The sequence below is a fragment of the Brachionichthys hirsutus genome, chromosome 2 (assembly GCF_040956055.1).
Source record: "Brachionichthys hirsutus isolate HB-005 chromosome 2, CSIRO-AGI_Bhir_v1, whole genome shotgun sequence".
NCBI lineage: Eukaryota > Metazoa > Chordata > Actinopteri > Lophiiformes > Brachionichthyidae > Brachionichthys > Brachionichthys hirsutus.
Window position 1 is genome coordinate 11,220,195 of NC_090898.1, and position 15,213 is coordinate 11,235,407.

Genomic DNA, 15,213 nt, shown 5'->3' on the forward strand with positions numbered 1-15,213 from the left:
TTGTTCTCAGAAAGACGACAGTGACTTGGAGCTCCGGTGGCGTGCTATACTGAAACAATCGTCTCCGACCACAAATAAGCACTCAGACTGTCAGCCTGCTTCTTGATGAATCTTTCCTTGCTTTTCTTTTTTTTTCCATGGAGGGATGAAAAGCTTGTTTTTCTGCTCTGTGACATCCTGAAAGCTGCAGCCTTTTGCTGTAGCCTTGGTGAGACTGCTAATGCATTGGATGAAACATAAAAGTGTCTCTCTCTACTTGATTGTCTGACAAGTTAATTTTATCTTACATTCCAATCTTGTGTCAAGTGTATATTTTGAAGAAGGAAGAAAAAAAAGAAAAATCAAGGCTGTACTCGCTTAATGGAGGGAGTTGCTTTTCGTACTTTTGCTCTCAGCCAGTGAAGAAAGGAATACTGCAGAGAATGAAAATATAGAATGAACACTGGAGGCTTCCTAGGTGTTTATGGGCTGTAGTAGTCGTGGCATTGGGTTAGTCCCCCCGGAGAAGGGGGTCTTTGACTGGTGGGCATTCTGAAGTTAAACGGGCCAATTAGGTGAGTGAAGAGTTTAGAGGTCAAAGCGCACTCCATTAAACTTCTTTGTCTCTGCCTGAACACCAACTCAGTTTGTCTGATTAGACCTCATCCGCGCTCTCTGTCAGCCCTTTTCTGTTGTTTTGCCCTCGACTAATCGTTGCTTTTGTTCAATCTGAGGCCCCATTGAGCCTGTTTTTGGGTGCAGTCCTAGCCACAAATGCTCTGCACAAGCGCTCACACTCACTCGAATGCTCCCTGACTGAGAAGCATGGCCTCCAGGAGCCGAGCTGGACTACGGCGAAATTACCACTCGTTCTTTGCACAGGCGTTTCCACACCGAAGAGAAAGTTGCAGGGATGAGCCACACTTAATCCGTTTACACACACATTTCTGTTGCATGCTTTGAATTTCTTTGAATTGTCAAGGTTCACATTTCACTGCATGACATTCATTCTCTTGAAGGCGAGACAATCAGTAATCGACTTGTCTCCAGCCGCTTACCCGGATGCGGGTCACGTGGGTTACGCTGGAGCCTATCGCCGCTGGTTACAGGCGAGGCAAGGGGTGGGGTTAACCCCGGATCAGACACCATCTCATTGCGGGACTCACACGAAATACAAATGTGGTGTTACACCAGTTCACCTTTAACTGCATATATTTGGAGATGGGAGGAACCCGGAGAACCTGGAGAGAACCAAACTTCTGCACATAATGGAATCAAACCTTGAACCTTCTTGCTGCGAGGCAACAGCAAGACCCAATGCCCCTCCCCCCGCTCTGCATAACAGCTAGCCATATAGAAGCTCACTACGAGCAATGTTTGCTTTATTTGTCTGAATTCAGTTATTCCTTTCAGACCTGTGTTTTCCACCACGATAAAATAAAGGAAAACATTGTTTGGAATTCATTTCTGTGGATCGCCTTGAGCGATTGGGCCCCGTGTCTGCGAAGAGACGCTGTTGTTTCTTACAGATAATATTTTCAATACAATGATGGCAAACCCTCCTCCATCGTGTCGGAGTGGAGGCCGAACCCTGAGAGAGCGTTTTTACTACACTTTAAGGCTATCCGGATGAATAGCTTTGTTTTTTAGTTGTTGTGAGGGCGAACCTACCCTGACTGCCTTTATCATGGCTCCTGTTTGCTCATGTTCCCATCAGCGTTGTCACTCATTGCTACAAGAACTTGATGACCCTGACCGACGCAACACAGCCGCATTCAGGCTGTTGATTTAGTGTAACTGGTCTTTTGTCACCAAGTCCTCCTAACTAACCAATTGAAGGGAAACGTTTTTCCAATGGGGCTGATTGGTGTTTGCTGTACACCGACCCCGTGTTGCTACATATTGCTTGGAAAAAGGAGGAATTGCAGTGCATTAAAGTATTTTTCAGTGAGTAAATGGCTTCTCCTGCTTTTTTTTCTTTCTTTTTTTTTCCTCTGAGAGACAGTCTGGGCGATACAATCGAATCTGCCAGTGGCCCTGAGAGAAGAGGAGCAGAAAGAGGAGGTTTGCCTCCAAAGGTGAGAGGTGAATTCTCTCAATATCTCCATCAGGGCAACACAGAAAGGAGAGAATACCTCAAGGTTAGAACGCCAATAGATTCTTTTTTTTTAAAGAGGTGTGTGAGCCAGAACGTTCAAAACTTGCCTTTTGAGACTTTGGTAAGAATTATTCTGTATTCACACACAGTTTCTGCCCCCTCACCATCTATTCTTTACCTGTGTGACTTAAAGAAACGACGGTCAAAGGGGAATAGTTGTGTGCTAGCCTTGCGCCGATTAGAAAGCGAGGCATCAGCAGTTAGTTGTCACCGTCGCTCCGTCCGCCCGTCCCTTGCCGTGCTCCGTAGGTGTGTTTGTCCGAGTGGACGTGGGAGACGCTGTGGATTTATCTGATCTTACAAGCCATCAGGTTGAGCAGAGCTTTGCTAAACATGACCTGAAGTGTGCCGCCCCCCCCCCGAGCAAACGCTGCTGTCACCTTGGCCACCCAGAGCTGTCATCTCTCAGAATGGCCCACGAGAGCCGACAGCTGTGGCGATCCCAAAACAAATCACTGCTGCGTTCGGTAACACTCCGCGTCCCAGCGATTTAGTCCTCACCAAGACGAGAGCGGGAGCGGCGGCTGCTAATGCTCCAGCTAATGCCCTGCCTGACTCCGTGTGTGTGTGTGTGTGTTCCTCATCTTCCTCTTTGTGTGTGTGCGTGTTTGCTTTGGCTTATTCAGTCTCGCTTTGTTTCTCCGCCACCTCTTTGAATGGCTCCGCATAGATCCACTTTTGTCTTCTGCTTCTCTTTTCTCTCTGTGGCCTTGGTTCTGCTCTGTTGTGCCAGCTCAGAAAGAATCTTGCACGTGACCTAACCTGCACGCGACAAGCGGAAAAGCAGATGATAACGTCTGAAATTATTGTTTGTTGGCCCACAAAAGCAGGAAAATTATTCACGCCATTAAATGATCGCGAAGATCCACAGGCTTCTTGTGTGGCTTTTAGATTGTGGAATATGGTGGGTAACTCTGCCGCACTAACAATGAATCCTGTCAATTAATAGCCCGCTGAAAAGTTGCATCTCCATCCAGTTGACGGTTGAGCAGCGGCACAATTTGTCATTGAAGTTCTCTCGCTCTCTCTCTCTCTCTCTCTCTGTGTGTCGTTTGCTGAAAGACGTTGTGTTCCCAACCTGGAGTGAACCGCGCAAGATCAGAAATACCGAGGGTGAAAGTTCAAGAGTGAATTTTCGTCTTAACGAGACAGTTGACTGAAAATTCAGTCAAAGGAGAGACGGAGAGGGAAAAAAAAAACAAGCCGGTGTTTATTGATAAATGTAATGGTGACGTGGTCGGCACTAAATGAGGTGTTTTTCTCCCTCTCAACTGTTGAGAAAGTGTTTTGCTTTTTAACTGACGTTTTAATGAGCACACACACACACGCACCTACACACACACACACGCACACACTCCCACATTAATGAACCTGTCAGGTTTAAGCACAGAGATTTTTGACTATTTGTTACTGGGCTGTTTTTAGACATCAAACTACATCAGTCGAGATGTGGTTTCTCTTGATGCCATTGTTTTAATGTCACAGTCATTACTGAGATATCCTTACCCTGGCGCGTCTTTAAAGGAGTAGCTCGGCTAAATTTGCTCATTTCACCCCCCCCTCCATGAAAATGAAACCAACGTGCAGGACTTCGGCGACCATGCGTGTGGACTAGGAGGTGCAAATGTTGCTAGACGGAAGATTTTATTATTACGTCTGCGTTGCATGTATGACATGCTGAACATTTGTGATAATCGGTGCCATCCGTTTGTTTCCCCCGCAGACCTTTAGAGGAGAGGCTTCTGTTCAGCTACACAGATGAACAACAGGAAGGAGGACATGGAGATCGCCTCTCACTACCGTCAGCTCCTCAGGGAGCTCAATGAACAGAGGCAGCACGGCATCCTCTGCGACGCCTGCGTCATCGTGGATGGGAAGATCTTCAAGGCCCACAAGAACGTCCTCCTGGGCTCCTCACGCTACTTCAAGACTCTTTACTGTCAGGTGAGGAGCGGCTACACGTGGGATGACTGACTGTCGGAGTCTGTTAAAGTCTTGTTTGTCCCGCAAATCCTTGCGATAAACCGATCAACTGTGAATGTTATCCTGAATGAGTTAAAGAAGGAAGCGTTTGAAGAACTCTTTCTCACCTTTCAGGTTAAAAAAGGCGCAGATCCTCACCACCAGACTACTGTCACACACTTGGACATTGTTACAGCAACGGGCTTCAAAGCCATCCTGGACTTCATGTACTCGGCGCACCTCGCTCTCACCAGTAAGAACGTGATCGAGGTCATGTCCGCCGCCAGTTACCTGCAGATGACAGACATCGTGCAGGCCTGCCACGGCTTCATCAAGGCAGCGCTGGACATCAGCATCCGCTCAGAGATGGCCGATGAGCTGGCTGAGTATGAGATGGGAGCTGTTGCGGCTGCCGGCATAGGTGGAGGTGGAGGAGGCGGCGGATTGAGTTTAGCAGGAGCAGGGGGAGTTGCTGGAGTGGGATTAGGAGGAGGAGGCGGAGGTATAGTCGGCATGGCTTCTGAAGCGCTGGCCTCCATCATGTCTGGTCGCAGCACCTCCCCCTGGCTCGTGCGCCGCACCAGCCCAGCTAACTCTTCTGGGGACTCTGCCATCGCCAGCTGCCATGAGGGAGGTAGCACATATGGCAAGGAGGACCAAGAGCCCCCCAAGAGCCACGAGAGCCAGGAGGAGGCCTGCCACGACTCCCAGCCTGCCTGGCCAAACGACTACAGGCCGGTCACCGTCAAAGAGGAACAGGTGTCTCCGGCTTCTAATCCCAGGGGGACACCCAGGGGGACATCCCAGAGCCAGAGGGAACAAGGGGCTGGAGGTGCTGCCGGAGGAGGCGGAGAGGGACCTTGGCAACCCCTATCAGGCTCAGGGCGGAGAAAGAACAGGAAGAACAAGGACACTGTCAGACATATTACCCAGCAGGCAGAGAGAAACTGGGACAAAGATCGAGACAGGGAGCGAGACAGGGACAGTAGGCCTGGGTCTCCTCTGCCCTCCATGTTGGCTGTGGCTGGATGGAACTACAATGGACAGGAAATCACAGGTACGTCCGACAAACTGGAATCTTTCTGTGCTTATTGATGCCTGACTTTGTATTCTGCTGCGTGTTTTTGTCCATGCTAAGTGTCAGAAAAAAATTACAATGCAATATTATTTTCCTGCAGGATCAGTATAAGAACATGCATTTTAAAGCAGATGACTTTAGAAAGTATGACTATTTGTTTGGATCTCGGTGTGCTAGTCAGAGACAAATGATAGCCGTAAAAAGAAAAGGAATTCTGAAAATCCACTAAACCATGCAAAACAATAGCACATAGCAATGAAAGAGACATCCCTCAAACCAATGTTGCAAAACAAAATGGATCACAATGTCATTAAGTTTTTTTTTAAATAGGTGTACTAAATTATTTTTGGGGCTTTCTCCACACCCTCATAAGAGTTTGTTTCGAGTGTAGTTCAAGACTCCAAGAAGAGAGATGACTGGAAAGCCTCTCTGGCCAAGAGCTGCAACTCTGCAAGACTCCAACGGGGCAATGCGTACATCTAATGGGTTCTTCCTCCTCCTGGCGAGGACTCCAGACACAGCCGTGTTTTACTACAAGCTGCCTGTAGCTACGCTAACTTCACAATGCTATCGCTATCTCTCCTACACTGAACAAACAGTACAGGATGCTCGGGGCCAAGCTTGCCCCGCGCGATGAACAAGGACGGTGCATCCAACGCATGCTCTGCTGGAGAGACTTCTCTTGTAGCTCAGTCGATTTAAAACGAGAGCTGAAACGGATGAGCGTTTCTGTCAAGCAGCTAAAACATTTTTTAGGGATACTTTTGATATGGCATCGTGACTTTGAAGATAAAAGGCCCATTAAAAGGCCCATTATGTGTTCCCAGTCCAGATCTAGTTTGATTATTTCCACCATCGACCACGAGAATATTCAGACCTCAATTATTATTCTCTGCCACAAAAGAAATGAGGAGGTGGGATAGAATGGGAGAAAAAAACAAAACAAAATGTTTTTTCACAAAACTGAACATTTTGTACTGAAGCGTTGCCTTTTCCTCTCAAGGGATTTTTGTTGTTGTTGTTGTTCTTTGTTTTTTTTCCATCTCCTTGATTACAATTTGAACCTAGGCTGGTTCTGGTGGTTGCATTCATTTCTGGCATAGATCTTAAATCCTATTCAACACTATTAAAAAAATAATTTCACATCATTTTTCTCATTTAGAATTGTATTTTCATGGTTACAAGTTTGATTTAGGTTCTTTCTGTGAGTGGATTAATCTCCAAAGAAGGTTTCTGGTGCATGCCTCCAAAACTATTTAATAAAAATTGATGAATGTGCCTTTAGATATTTTGGGAATTGCAAATATTTCAGTTTGATTTTAATTTTCCCAGATATGCAGTACATCTGCATATCTGGGAAAACTTAAATAGTCTAATACTTCTCCTTCTTCTTTCGGCTTGTCCCGTCAGGAGTCGCCACAGCAAATCAACGTTCTCCTCTTCACCCTGTCATTTGCATCCTCCTCCCCACAAATAGTATATTGCTGTCTTTATTCAATGAAATGCACTTTTGACGGGGGCATCCTGAGTATTTCCTTGTTTGTAAGTTTAGTGTCACGACAGCTGGAATTAACTTTGACTTGCTCTCAGCCTTTCACCTACCTTGGAAAGAACTATGCGCTGCTGATTTGATGGTTTAGGAATTAGATTTGCTGTATTTGTGCATCTGCAGTTTGTAGCCAGTTCATGTAAAAACTAAATGACCATTGAAAGATAATAGGATTAAGTTCCACAGCTGAGCGTCTTAGCTCCTCATTAAACTACAGTTGAGTGTTTGTGTTTGCGATGCTTTTACACAACACACGCTGCGCTCACTGCTTTGAGTTGAAACCCTGCGTTGACGTATAAATGCTTGCCAGCCTTCCGCACAGTTTCCCGCTTTAAAGTTACCTCCATTCCTCCTCCGGGCTGAGATTATCGAGCTTCTGCACTAAGGTGCTAGACCTGAGATGATTAGCTCAAATCTTGGAGGTGTGAGGTGAAGCCTTGGTAAATGCAGATGGGCAATGCAACACCCTCTCTCACCTACAAAACCCAACACACACATTTGTTTGAAGAAAGTCTCTCTTCATCCTGATACTTGCAGAATAGTTTAGCAAATTCCTTTACACTAAAACCAAAACCAAAACTTAAATGTGTGCGTCTTCGTGTGTGTGTGTGTGTGTGTACGCCGGTGGGCCCAAGGCGTCGATAGGTAGATCATTAAAAGTAAGAGAAGCTAATCCTGGCCGCATTAAGGGAGTTGGCAGTGAAATGGGCACACGCGTCGTGCAGCAAAAGAAAACAGGATAATTGAATTGACCTGGGTCACTGCACGGATTACCAGTGCGTCCTCGCCATCCCAGGCTCCTCCCCTTCTCTCAGGGGTTTAGGGAAGGACCTTCCGGAAAGGGTATGAGCAGGGAAAATAGAGGGGTAGCGAGAGAAGAGAAGATGAAGACGAAGACCACTCATATGGGCTTATAAGGCGTTTGGCTACTCCGAGCTCAGATTTTGAGACCTGCAGTCAGACCTTATTATGGATCACAAGTGCATCTTATCGTGAGCTTGAGAGTCCCACATCCACTGATCCACATGCGCCCACATCGGGCCGATGGGGACTTCAGTTGTTCTGCGCTGTGGTTGAGGTTCACGCTTTTTATCTCGCTGTGGTGACCTCGAGTCTTCCTGCTGGTGTTCGCCCAAAGACAAACCTTTATCCCTGCTTTCATCTGGGGTTGGTCATCTCCTCATGGCGGAATAGAATCCTCTCCTGGATGAGAGGTGGAGCCTCTTCAACCCCTAAACGGAAGACCAGGTGCTTCAGATTCACCTATTCTGTCATAAGCAAAAAGTGACACGTGGTCTAACAGTCCAGTTATGAATGATCAGAAGCATCAACAGCTAGAAAGCTCAGAGACAACATCGCCGTGGTTACTAGATCATCTTCGTCATCATTATTAATAATCTCAGCATCGCAGGGACACATCCATTTATTTATTGCGTCATTTCATCCAAACAAACAAATGGAAAAGGAATCACTCTTGGAAAAAAACATCAATGATTGCCTTGAATGATTTATCGATCATCGGAATCATCGACTGCGTTCCTTTCTATAAAGAATCATTTTTTTCAGCAGATACTTCGACAGTCGCCAAATTCATGGCTTTCATGTCTGCTCACTCTGTACGTACCATCTGCCTTCTTCTGCTTCATCAGTTACTCGTGCGGCACCTTGACCGGTTGTTTGAAAGGCACCACGGAAGTAGTGATTGTGTGTGTGTTTGTGTGTTTTAGCTGTTGTTCCATGATGTCCAGTTTGTTGGCATCCATAAGGGACTATAGTAGATGTATGAAGGAGAAAGGGCACCTCCTGTTTGAGATTATTGTAATTGCTTCATTCCTTATTGATGAGAAGTGCCTGTACACTCTCTCTCCGCCTCTCGTTCACATGATGACTTTCCTTTCTTTACTATCACATCACTCACGCTCAGGAGCTGCTCGACTGAGGACTTTGGTTGGATTCCTCTAATAATAACGACGATATAAGGGCTCAGCGTGTGAATGCAGAGATGTTTCAAAGCGTGTGTTGACATAAACAGCTGCATGATTTAGGATTTGCTTCTTTAGATCCCTTTCCCTTTGACTCGATGTCATAACGGAGGCCGCCGAGCACCCGACTTCCTCCTCTGTCTGTCTCGCTGACGCTTGATCTCTATATTTCTGCTCACCTTGTCTGCTGACACAAATATTGGAGATCTTGATTTAGGAAAAAAAGAGGTTTCTGCCGCGGAGATTCGATCATGTGCATTTATTTTTCTACTTCGTTCCTATATTGGAGGTGACAGTTCCCGAGGAGTTTTTTTTTTTAAATAGTCTCATCTTCATCTGCTGCCTTTAAAGAGTTGCCTTGAATTATTTTTAGTTTGCTTCCCTCCTGCTTCTTCCAGACCTGGATTTAAAAAAGCATCTCCAAATCAAAGGGAGCGTTTTGAAAATTAAGCTCTGAGATTTTTTAGAATAATTCAGCGCGTTCTTCTGTCATGCCTCACATCAGTGCGGCGGCTCAGAAAGTCATGCTGCACCAAAAGTCGGTTAATTCTCAAAAATTAGGGACAGAAAATTATTAGCAAGCCCTTTTAGAAATTGATTAAAATACCAAATATTGTTGGTTACAGATTATTGTTTTTTTCTCTCTTCTAATCTTTGTGGATTTTGAACGTACAAAACAACCTTAACAAACGTCATAATTTTTCAGCAAATTGGGACAATTTGTTCACTCAACAATGGTTCATTTAATTAAAAAAAATATCATCAGGCTAACTGATAAAGAAAATAATTACAAAGTGCATCCATGCTGTCTCTTCTAACAGGTTTAAAGGCTTCATTTATAAAAGTGAAATGTGCCATTTCTGGTTGCATCCTTGCTTTGTCAGAAAATAATCACATGAAAATGCAATTTATTTGTTTATTTTTATTATAAAGGCTCACAGACCTCTAGTGAATGTATAAAAGTAGGTGACGCCTCAGAAGTCGTTCGCCGTCCGGAACCTCAACCGCTGATAAAATGTGAGTTTCAGATTGATTTATGTTCTACTTCCCTCGTACAAACACCAACTTGACCTCCATCCTTTGAGAAATGGAAATACTTTTTACTGTTTGTTTTGGTATTTTTATTTTTATTTTTTGCTGGTATTTAAAACACACACGGTGACCTTAAGTGGCAGCTTGGGGGATTTTGGCGATCTTGTGCATGCACACACACACACACACACACACACACACAAACACAGCTTAGAGCATCTGATTATGTAGACGTCAACAGTTCAATCACACGTGGGCTGTTCTTTCCATTTCCCTCTAGCTGTTGCACATTGATTGCATCGAGAAGTTCTTTGGAAATCCAGCATCTTTATCAGAATCTCCTCTCTGTGGCCTCAGAATTTCCCTCTTCAACTCTTAACACACACTCACTGACACACAAACACATGCGGCACTGAAAAAAGAGAAGTACCGTAGGTTTCTCATAAAAACCTCTTCCTGTTTGTTCCTCCTGCCTTCAGACCTTCGCCCTCCAGCGCCCCGGCAGTTCCTGGACTCACCTGCCACCCTCACACAGCCAATCCAAGAACTGCCCTTGAGTTGGCACTTCCGCATAAACTTTTTCTTTCTCTCCCCGCGCTCGTATCCCCAAGTCTCAGCAGTCCAAAGGTGAACACTTGAAATAATGAATCGGATCCCCCTTTCACCCCCTTCCTCTCTGCATTCCAGTTAAGACTCTCCCCATAGTATTTGCACTTCATTAAACTTGAAATAGGTTTAATATTTAAAACACCTGAGCAGATTTCAAGCCCCTCACCCCTCGCACGCCTCTTCTTCACTCTCGGTTTTATAATCTGCGCTTATATTTCCTCTCTAATTCACTCCTCCTCCATTAAAAACCAAAATATATTAAATATTCCCGACTTGGTGGGGGTGTCGGCCCCCTTTCTGCGTGGCTCGGTCCCTGACAAGCGGTGGGTCTGACGACTACTTCGTGTTGAGGCCTCTCTCCCTGTATTTACTCCACTTTCTTTTTGTGGCTCCTGGTTAATTGTCCTTGTTTTTTCCAGACAGTGTATTATCATTCTTTGTAATGCAGGCCTCTCTCCGTGCCTCACTGCGTCACCCCCACCCCCTATTTGATCTGCCTCTTTGTCCTCTGACTACACGTGTGATTTCAGCCTTTTCCTCCCACCCTATTGACATTTGTGACCTGCTCACCCTCCCTCTTCTTCTCCGTCCATCATCCTTCCCCTCTATTTGTACCCTGGTATCATACGTACACTCAGCCCCCCCCCTCACCCTTCACTTCTGTGTTCAACGTTCTTTTTTACACTTTAGAAATGTGTGACGGGCGACTGAAATATTGTTCTTCCTCAGATGTTCTTGTTTCTTCCCTTCTGTCTCGTGTCATCCTACCGCTCCATCCCCATTCCATTTTTTTTCTCTCAAAAGAGTTCCATTATCACCAAGGTAACCAATCATTTCTCACCACCCACCAGCCATCTTTGTCATATGACCTCACATCCTTCTGGACATTATGGGCAGTCCACCAGCTAAAAGCCCCTTCTACTCCACACCACACCACACCACACACACGTTCACACAATTTTTCACACTCTTGCTGTCTGTCTTTTTCTCTCACAGCTCTCTCCCTCTCTCTCTCAGTTCTCAATAGCCACACCTGCTCTATTTATACATTTCTGGCTTTAAAAGGGCCATTTTGGACAGGAAGCTGCCCCCTCCCCACTACTGACCGGGGCTTTTTTCCAGAACGTCAGCACCCCCAACCTCTTCACCTCCTGCCCCTGGAAAAGGCTGGAGAAGAATTGATGTGTGGAGAAGAGGAGGAGGTGTGTGTGTGTGTGTGTGTGTGTGTGTGTGTGTGTGTGTGTTAAAGATTAGCCATCCCACCCTGAGTGCACCTGGGCTGGGCCCATGTGTGTGCTTTAGTTAGCCAAGGCCCACACACAACTCACCCACAAACACACACGCACACACTAGTTTATAAACACATGCATTCATAAAACCCGCACGTGGAATAAGTGTGCAGTAAGGTTCCTACATTTCATTTATTCAAAATAATAATAATTTTGCAGGCCCCAGATTTAAGCTACCCACCGTGACAGGATGTCCTGTTGGCAGAGCACAAGGTTGGGTCGGGAGGTTTTCGTGGTTGAACATTCACAGCGGTACCCCCACAGCTCAAACCCCGCCCTCACACATTAACGCCATTCCATCACGTAGTCCAAATGTTTATGCACAGACAAAGGGTACTGGATTTATTTATTTTTATTATTATATAACATCTTCTACATCTTGGTCAAAACAGATTTTTTAAAATATGATGCTTTACTTCCGTATTAAATGGGCGAATGATCAGCAGGGATTTGTTTTCTCCCTCTTGCTACTGGAGCCATTGTCGACAGGCATTGTGTCCTCAGCTCCACTATAGTGCACAAAGATTGCTAGTGCAATAAGGAACACTGAATATAAACATCCTTACAAACAGAGTCACTCTCTAATGTTTCTAACTGCGTTTCCTACAATGCTTCAAGAGCTGTGAACATGAATGAAGACGTTTCCAAGGAATTGCTTATTTAACATATGGGGCCTTTTTTTATTACCTTTTTTGTTGTTGTTTTTTTGAAATGTGTTATAGCTATGAGCAGTTCCCATTTGTGCAGCTGGGCGGCACTCAGAGAATAAGGGGCTCCCATTATCACTATTTATGTCATTTTGCCTAAAAGCAATTGTTACATGATGGTTTGACCCTCATAATACAATCCATAAACCAGACTTCAGATTTAAAATCACATTGTCATCATAATTATTTTTGATCTAAAAAGAAGCAGCAATATTTCTCTAATGGTGGTTTTCTTCAGGATGTAGGTCAGTCACCACAAGTTCAGCTACCATTCGATTTTAGATAGCGGTCCATTATTGTTTATTTTATCATGTCATCATATTTTCTGTGTGTTCTAGAAATTTTCTGGACCACCAGATCTGGAACATGACATGGATCCAGATCAGGCTTTGTTTGGTGGGATTTCCCCAATGTTAAATTATCAATGAAGTCAGAAGCAAAAATCTTGTCATTGCCCCAATAGAGTACCCGTAATGGTCAACAAGTCAAGTCCTATATTATTATTATTTTTATAAATTTGATTGACAGGATGATCCAGCTCTAAAATCTAATGGATTTGTTTTCCTTGGGCCATACCCAAGTTTAAAGATAATCAAAATCCGCTTTTAATTCCTTGATGATTTGCTCTATCCAGGCCTCCAAACATTACATAATGGTTGAAATGGTTGCAACCCACTGAAGTATGCAACCCGTGAAGAGCAGTTAAAAGTAATACCGGTAATAGCCCAAGGGTGACGAGCCAAAATGGCTGTTGTCACAAGAGGAGCTGGTTTACTGTAAACAGTGATCCGTAATCTCGTTCTTCAGGAAACAGGTTTTCTTGTACCTTTCATTGACTATGTTTGAATTAAATTAATGAGCGTTGCATAGCACCTCCTCATCCTCCTGCTTTTGATGAAGAAGTCGCGCCAAGGCTCCTCTTTTGGAGATATGGGATGGAGATGTATCGCTCTTCTCTCCTTCGGTGACCTGATAGCGATCAATGGTTCCTGTAGCCGCTGCCCACTGTGGCGCACGTGTCACACTGAACCCGCCATTCACCAGGAATTAGTCGATCCCAAACAACCAGGATATTGAGACTAGTAAAGTGTGTGAAGGAGGGAGGCAACTAAAGCGGCAGGCTGATTGACAGGAACAAGCAGAGATGGGAAGTTAAAAAAAAATCAAGATCTGTGGCTGGATAGGATCCGTCTTTCATTTTCAGCTGAAGTTCCTCTTTCCCGGTCTGTTTATTTTAGAATGGTAGCTTTGTTCTATTTACCGTACCCACTCCCTCAGCAGGCTCTACCCCCGTCAGACCAGTTATAAAAGGGGAGAGAGGAGGAGGAGGAGGAGGAGGCGGCGAGGTGCATAGTGTTTGGACAAACGGACAATCCGAGCAGGATATAGGTCTACAGCCTGTGGGTGTGTCGTTTGGCCGAGGTGCAGTGCACACACACACACACACGCACACACCTACACACGTCTACACACTCACACATGCACAGACAATCGTGGGAGTGTTAATGCTGGAGGGCAAAGTCTCCCTCCCTCTCACACATTCATTCTCTCTTTTTCCCTCTTTGCCTTCGTTCCCCCCTTTCTGCCGTCACACCCCTCCACACCTCCTTCCTTTGGTCCTCTCTTTCTCCTTCATCCCTCGCTCTTTCTCTCTTGACATAACTACCCCTCCTCCTTTTGAAAAAGAAAGTGTTAAAGATACAGAAGAGTTGGCCAACAGCAATGTGAAACTCGGAGGGAGAGGCCAAAATCACCACAGGGGACAATTATGGCTTGGGCTGTGTACATACAAATGTGTGTCTGTGTGTGTGTGTGTGTGTGTGTGGTGTGTGTGTCGGGGGGGGGGCGTGTGTGTGTCTGTTTGGCTTTTTTTTTCAAGACAGTCCTTTAAGCCACTATCTGTCCTTCCATAACTATTCGTCTCGTCCTCTCCTCCTTCCCTCTGTCTTTTTGGGCCTTCCTTTCTATCCTGTCACTTCTGTTTTAACTCAGCTCACACACTCGAGCTACATGAGTATAATGTGTGTGTGTGTGTGTGTGCTTGTGTGTGGCTTCAAATAAAGGCAGGGCCGTAGGTCAAACCTCCCATCTGTAGCCGTTTGCTTATGTAAAACCGGAATTTCCTGGTTCCAGCACGGATGGGGACAGCTATCAGCTAGCGTAGTGGTTCCCCTCAGCCCCACGACATTTTTAACAACTTTCACCTCATTGTTGTTGCTTTGCTGCCAGTGCTCTAGCTAAAATCCTGCTCCCTCCGTCTCCTCCCTTAACCCCCCCCCCCCCATTTGCCCCGGATCACCTGCCTGCCCATGCTCATCCTCTCATCGTCCCCCACCTCCCTGGAACGATTACCCTTATGCACTAGCAGCAGTATGTAAAGACTTTATCTGATTTGTTTAATCTCCTTTCCACTCTCTTTATCTCTCTTCTCTGCCCCATCCGCCTTCCTCTTCATTCAGTATCAGTTTCTAGAAAAGTTCAGGGGCTTGTTTCAGAAATTAAGATGTGAATGAGATGATTCTTTGGTGACTGAGGGTGACGGGCGTTGAAAATGGCTTTTTCAGAGTATGTATAAAGGGTGTGTTTGTGCGTGCATGAGTGGGGAAAGTTTGTGTGATAGCAACGGTTTGTGTTTGTACTTGTATAATGTGTGTGAATAGTCTGTGACCCTGTTTTTTTGTGGTTAGTCTGTTTGGCCTTCCCATAGTTCTCTTTGGCCTCGGAGGCATTCAGCTCCAAGGTTTCTCCTGTGCAGATATGTGCATGTTGTACAAGAGAGGAGCGAGGGAGCCATGGGGGTTAGAGGTAGATGTGATAACACAGGACACCAAGACCCCTCCCCCCCCCCCCCCCCCCCCCCCTCTGTTC

The 15,213-nt window shown here is 45.5% G+C and overlaps 1 protein-coding gene across 1 annotated transcript in view; it reads left to right on the top strand.

The window, feature by feature from the left end:
• Positions 1 to 3,895: 3,895 nt before the first annotated feature.
• zbtb46 (zinc finger and BTB domain containing 46) overlaps positions 3,896 to 15,213 on the top strand; it is a 29,044-nt gene continuing 17,726 nt past the window's right edge. Inside the window, exons 1-2 of the mRNA XM_068750524.1 lie at positions 3,896 to 4,081; positions 4,235 to 5,156. Coding sequence (XP_068606625.1) covers positions 3,896 to 4,081; positions 4,235 to 5,156 — 1,108 coding nt within the window. The remainder of the gene's footprint in view (positions 4,082 to 4,234; positions 5,157 to 15,213) is intronic.